At 48.2% G+C, this 6,962-nt stretch overlaps 1 protein-coding gene across 1 annotated transcript; it reads left to right on the forward strand.

The window, feature by feature from the left end:
• Positions 1–1,065: 1,065 nt before the first annotated feature.
• LOC123135272 (monosaccharide-sensing protein 2-like) lies at positions 1,066–3,540 on the forward strand. Its single transcript, XM_044554327.1, has one exon. It carries the CDS (start codon positions 1,136–1,138, stop codon positions 3,317–3,319), a length of 2,184 nt encoding a protein of 727 aa, XP_044410262.1. The 5' UTR covers positions 1,066–1,135; the 3' UTR covers positions 3,320–3,540.
• Positions 3,541–6,962: the final 3,422 nt, after the last annotated feature.

Consider the following 6,962-nt stretch of genomic DNA (forward strand, 5'->3'; position numbering starts at 1 on the left):
AGCCTATCGGTGACGACATAGAGGTACTCTCAATGAAAGCACCAATGTCGGTGTCAAAACCGGCGAATCTCGGGTAGGGGGTCCCGAACTGTGCGTCTAGGCGGATGGTAACAGGAGACAAGGGACACGATGTTTTACCCAGGTTCGGGCCCTCTTGATGGAGGTAAAATCCTACATCCTGCTTAATTAATATTAATACACGTCCTGCTTGATTAATATAGAGAAAGGAAATAACTTTATGATTTAAGTAAAAGAAAAAGGAAACAATATGTGTGCTTCAAAAAGGCTACGGCTGAAGCACCAAACTTGCCTTTTTTTTGCCACATGTTGTGATTTTTTTTGAACACAGTACAGACGCAAGCGCTCATATACACGCGCATACACTCACCTCTATGAATGCACACACGCACACCCTATCTCTATGAGCACCTCCAAAAGACTGAGCCTGCATATCAGGATTTGAACCCTTATGGGCTGGGGACCTCAAACCATCCAACCACAGGTTGGTTCGCGCCACATGTTGCGATTAATACTTGTGTCTACTTCCCAATAAAAACTTGTGTTTACTCCAAGAAAATGTGCACGTCTATTTTTGGAGCACAAACATACTGGTCTATTTTTTTCCCTGATTTTTGTATTATCAAACAAAAAAATGCATTTTTTTTTTTGCATCTGCAGCGACCTGCGTTTCAAATGTCCCATGCTCGATTTGCCGTACATGAAAAAAAAGAGACAAGTGTACATCAACACATTAAGAAAACATGAAATATTTAAGAGAAAAATTTCTTTTCCAAGATCTGCACTTATGCTTAATTGTACTACTAGTAGCTAGTCGTGTGGCTAGGCTGGTGACAGATGAGAGCGGGCAAGTGAAGAAAGTAGTCGGTGGCACCTTGTTCGCACGGCCGTGAAGATGGAAAGACAACATGGCGACGACGACTTCCCGCCTCGTCACTTCCACCTCCCTCTCCTTACCCTCCACCTACCTCCGACCTCTCCTCGCCACACGACTTCTAAGTTATATAGCTGATACCACATCGCGCTCTGCATCCATCCATCAATTCATCTCCGGTCGGTCCGTCGAGCGGCCATTTTCCTTGCATAGCATTGCCGGACGATCGAGCAAGCCGGCAAGATGAGGGGGGCGGCGCTGGTGGCACTCGCGGCGGCGCTGGGCAACATGCTGCAGGGGTGGGACAACGCCACCATCGCCGGCTCGCTGCTCTACATCAAGCGCGACTTCGGCCTGCACGGCCAGCCCGCCCTCCAGGGCCTCGTGGTCGCCACCTCGCTCATCGGCGCCACCCTCATCACCACCTTCTCCGGCCCGCTCTCTGACCGCGTTGGCCGCCGCCCCATGCTCGTTGCCTCCTCCCTCCTCTACGCGCTCGCGGGGCTGCTAATGCTCTGGTCCCCCACCGTCGGCGTGCTCCTCCTCGCCCGCCTCGTCGATGGCTTCGCGGTCGGCCTCGCCGTCACGCTCGTCCCCGTCTACATCTCGGAGACCGCGCCGCCCGAGGTCCGTGGGCTGCTCAGCACGCTCCCGCAGCTCACCGGGTCGACCGGCATGTTTCTCGCCTATTGCATGGTGTTCGCCATGACGCTCGCGCCCAGCCCCAATTGGCGGGTCATGATGGGGGTGCTTGTCTTGCCATCGCTTGTCTACGTCGCTGTGGCCGTGCTTTTCCTGCCGGAGTCGCCGCGCTGGCTGGTGAGCAAGGGAAGGATGAAGGAGGCCCGGACCGTGCTGCGGATGCTCAGGGGCCGCGAGGACGTCGACGGCGAGATGGCGCTCCTCGCCGAGGGCCTCGGCGCCGGTGGCGACACCGCCATCGAGGAGTACATCGTCGGCCCGGCGCCCGAAGAAGACGATCAGGCTGACCAGGCCGGTGCCGCCATCAGGCTATACGGGCCAGAGCGCGGGATGTCGTGGGTCGCGCAGCCGGTGCCACTGGGCGGCCAGGGCAGCATGCTCTCCACGGGCATGTCGCGGCAGGGCAGCTTGCTCGGCAGCATCGCCGGGCTGTCGCGGATGGGCAGCATGCTTGACCATCTCCAAGATCCCGTAGTCGCCCTCCTTGGCGGCCTCCATGACATGAAGCCCGCCGCCGACGGCAACGGCAACACCCTCTTCACCAACTTCGGCAGCATGCTCAGCGCCCACGGCGGCATGGACTGGGACGAGGAGAACGCCGCGCCCAGCGATGATGACGACAATATTGCTGCCGGCGCCGGCGAAGACGACGTAGAAGACGGGGGCCTCAAGGCGCCACTGCTAGACATGCGGGGGCAGAGCAGCATGACCGGCAGCGGGATCGGCATGGGCCAGAGCCAGACGACGAGCACCATGGGCATCGGCGGCGGGTGGCAGCTGGCGTGGAAGTGGACGGAGGGCGTCGCGCCGGACGGCACGCGACAGAGCGCCGTCCAGAGGATGTACCTGCACGAGGAGCCGGGCGGCGACGGCCAGCACGTGCACGCGGCGGCGCTGGTCAACCAGTCGGCACTCTACAGCACCACCAACGACAACCTGCAGCCGGACGATGCGATCACCCCGATGGGCCCAGCGATGGTTCATCCGGCGTCGTCTCCGGCGGCAGAGAAGCCGCGGTGGCGGGACCTGCTGGAGCCGGGCGTCCGGCACGCGCTGGTGTGCGGCGTGGCAATCCAGATCCTGCAACAGTTCTCCGGCATCAGCGGCATCCTCTACTACACGCCGCAGATTCTTGACCAGGCCGGCGTCAGCGTCCTCCTCTCCAACCTCGGCCTAACCTCCGACTCCGCCGCCATCCTCATCTCCGGCCTGACCACGCTCCTCATGCTCCCCGCCATCGCCGTCGCCATGCGGCTCATGGACGTGGCCGGCCGCCGGAGCCTCCTTCTCTGGACGATCCCAGTGCTGATTGTCTCCCTGGTGTCCCTCGTGACGGCGGATGTGCTCCCCTTGGCGACCACCCTGCACGCCGCCGTGTCGACGACGAGCATCATCGTCTACATCTGCACGTTCGTCATGGGGTTCGGGCCCATCCCCGGCATCTTGTGCTCCGAGATCTTTCCGACGAGGGTGCGCGGAATGTGCATCGCCATCTGCTCCCTCGCCTTCTGGCTCAGCAACATCGCCGTCACCTACAGCATGCCGGTGATGCTCGACTACTTGGGGCTCACCGGGGTCTTCTCCATCTACGCCGCCGTGTGCTGTGTCGCGCTCGCCTTCGTCGCGCTTCGGGTGCCCGAGACCAAGGGCCTGCCGCTCGAGGTCATCGCCGAGTTCTTCAACGTCGCCTCCAAGGGCATGCCAAAGCTCGACCACGACGAATGAATCTTGCCTCGAGGAAGGATAATAGCATTTCGTTTTCATTTTTGCTGTTTGTGTGCCAAATGTATTTTGTGTGTGCGTCATTTCAATTTTTGGATGAACAAAACAATGGACAGTATGAGCACAATGGAGTACATAGATAGGTGCGATGTAAAACCAAATTCTCAACCAAATTTGATTCGAAATTGGACCAAAGAGAAAAATACAAATTATACAATTGTTGATATTAACTACAGTAGTTCAAATTAAATGATGGCATGAGCAAGTTGACACTATCACACATTTTGTTTTCGTTTCTTCCTTTCTTCTTCTCGAAATATAGTTTATGCTTGGATTTGAATCATGTGACTTTGTAAGATACAAATATCGTGCGCATGATTTCAAAAGTTTTCAAGATGACTTAAAACATGTGACGATAAAAAGAATTTTGTGTTTTTTCTCAACTGCAAATTGTCTTTGTCTTTCTTCTATGTACGTTGTTGTTTATAGCTGCCGAGTTGGCTTTACTACTACTTCGCAGCTGAAAGGAAAAACCTCATTTCCTTAAAAGAAAAACTTCACGTATGTTGGTACTGATTTTCCACGCTTTCTTCGCTTTACATGTTTTTCTCTCTCTACTTCTCTATCTCTATATACTACTTACAAACTCCTGCCAGGCGGAATGCTTCGTCCAATCTTCCATCCTTTTTCCTAAGCATCATTCTTGGAAAATCATTTTACCATTTATTGACTTACCAAATGAATTTATTCATAAGCAAATAAATTACTACAAAATAAAATCCTAAAATTATTTAGGTGCGTATATCATGGACAGGATTTGGTAACATTTATTTTACGCGATCACATTAATATGGATACATAAATCACGGAATAACATACTACAATATTTATACTCCATATCCATGGACCGGTAATTATCTATTTTTCTTAGAACGGGGTAATTATCTAGTAGATTTTTAAAATGAGAGGGAGGGTCGGTGCTGAATAGACAAAAAGTTATAGTTTGGTGCACTGGGCCGCTGCAAGCCCAGTACGAGAGTTGGGTTTCGAGTGGTTAGAATTTCCCCCGGGAATCCTTCCCCGGCCTAGCCCATGCGGCAATGCTACATGTACAAATGATTTACAGGTTTTTACAGGATAGTTAACCTTGATTGGTCAATAGGTGAGCGGGGCGGCCCACCCCCCTGAAAATCAGGGGGGAGAGGTTTGTGATTGATTGTTAGATGGAAGGAGCGTGTAAAAGCGTGTAAATCTTTGTATGTCTAGCATTTTTGCTATCCCATATGGTTCAGCGAAAATCCTTTACATGTTCCTACGTAACTTCCTTACCCCAAAACTAAACGCCCCCCTGATTTTCAGGGGGTGGGCCCGGCGCCTTCACTAATATCCAATTAACTGCTGCCAAATCATCTTTTACGTAAGATACATAACAATCTGCAAGTAGATGTAGCATTGCTCGTGGTTTAATGGGCAAGCTCTCTCAACATATGAAAAAAACACTCTCCTTTTCTTCCAGCACTCTCACACCTGGCGCGCACCCCCCTCGCGCGTGGGTAGTTCGTATGGGCCGGCCCGTTCCTGTTTTTTCCTTTTGTTTTTCTTTCTTTTTCTATTTCCTTTTCATTTTTCTTTTACTTTCCGTTCTCCTTTATCTTCTTTACTTTTCATTTTTTTAATTTTTTTCAAGTTCGTGAAAATTTTATGTTCATAAAATAAAAAAAATGTAAAAGCAATGTTCAACAATTCGAAAACATTATTCTAATTTAATATTTTTGTTCATCAGATTAAAAAATATTCATCAAATTTCAAATTTGTTCATCGAACTAAAAAATGTTCAATGAAATTCGAATTTTTTCATTACTTTCAAAATATGTTCATCAAACCAAAAATTTGTCCGTTGAATTCAAAACAATTTCATAAATATTTCAAAAAGAATGTTCTTGAACACAAAATTTGTTCATCAAGTTCAAAAAATGTTAATAAAATCCAAATTTTGTTCATCAAATATAAAAGTCTTTCAACATTATTAACAAAATGCTCGTAAAAGTTTTCATCAAAATAAAACAATGTTCATTAAAATAAAAAAAAGTTCATTCTTTTGAAATGATGAACAGTTTTGAATTCAAGAACTGTTTTAGACAATTCAATGTTTTTTTGAAATTTTAGAACCTTTTTGTAATCCCGGATTATTTTAGCATGGAATAAAAGAAAAACAATAAATAAAAATGAAACGTGAAAAACGGAAATGAAAAGAAAACAAGGAGCGTCCCGCCCCGTGCATGGGTTGGCCCAACAGGGCGCGGGTGGGGCATGGGGAATGGGCTGGGAGTGCGCACTTCTGCGACTTCCGGCGCCCAGGTTGCCAAATAGGGGAACCTGTGGCCGCCTCCAAGGCTCCACCACCCCCGCGGCACCACCCAAGCCCCCTTGCCTCCTCGTCCGGGATGGGGCTAACCGATGGAGAAGACAAGCCCGAACTCTCCCATGATGGAGAAGACAACGTCGACCTCTCTCCCGACGACTCGCCCTGGAGCGACAACGCCTGGTCCGAGGAGGAGGACGACGTGCTTCCCCGCCCCACTTCTCCTCGCATCCTCCACTTCCCACTTTGATTCTAATCCACTATCATGCTTATTCTTCTTCGGATTAGCGCTGACGGGTCGTTCAGGCTGCTGCAGGGCTCTCTGTCGTTCGAGGATAGCGGCGACGTGTTTGATTGGTGCTGATTTTTTTCTCTTTTTTGGATATAGGGTTGTCTTTTTTTTTTTGTTTCAAAAAGAGAGAGTGAGGGTTGGTGCTGAATAAAAAAAACTAAAAGGTGTGTGCGCTGGGCCGGTGCAAGCCTAAAGATTTGGGTTTAGTTCAAGTGGTTTTGAATTGCAACTTGAAAAGGTAGGTCGTTACAGTAGACGTTGTCATCGTGCGCCATGCCGAAGTCGGCTCAGTTTTCAAACCGGTAGTAGCCGATGTACTAGGGGGCTGTTTGGATCCAAGGCCGCAGCCATGCTCCATGTCGAAGATCTCCCACGAGGATGAGGAGTCGAGGGCCTGCTGACGATCTTCCATCGGAGACATTGCTAGTCCTTTCTTGAATCCAAAAGTACATACCAATGAACAAGAAATAAGAAAGCAATGCTAATGATTAGAAGATAAATCATATGTAAACACCTAATATACTCGGTAATATATTTACTTACATATGCGGTCGTCAAAAAATGTTGACAATTCTACCAAGATATTTGATAGATTGCATGTTCTACAACTCTATAGATATAATCATAATGAACTTGAACACATATATCACTATTACAATATTATTCTAATTGGCAAAATATAATATGTGAATGCAAGCTTGCTTGTTATTTTTCCCATATCCATATAAGTATTGGCAATAATTAAAAAAAGAATAAAAAACGTAAATTTGTTTAAACATGATAAGTGCATGTATTAAGAAAACAATTACTATTGTAGAACAAAGAATATTTTATCTTCTTAACTAATGGGTTTATTATGTCGTTCATTTTGCAAGTATTTCGAAAAAACTATACACTAGTTAACATCATGTTTGACTAAACATATTATAGAAGTAAAAGTATTTAGTATAAAAAGTGAAAAAACTATTAGAAAAATTGTCTTGTCGTCGCCA

This window comes from Triticum aestivum, chromosome 6B (genome assembly GCF_018294505.1).
Source record: "Triticum aestivum cultivar Chinese Spring chromosome 6B, IWGSC CS RefSeq v2.1, whole genome shotgun sequence".
Classification (NCBI taxonomy): Eukaryota; Viridiplantae; Streptophyta; class Magnoliopsida; order Poales; family Poaceae; genus Triticum; species Triticum aestivum.

What these genes read in the sequence shown, in the direction of transcription:
- LOC123135272 (XM_044554327.1), top strand. Translation starts at nt 1,136, where the DNA reads ATGAGGGGGGCGGCGCTGGTGGCACTCGCGGCGGCGCTGGGCAACATG.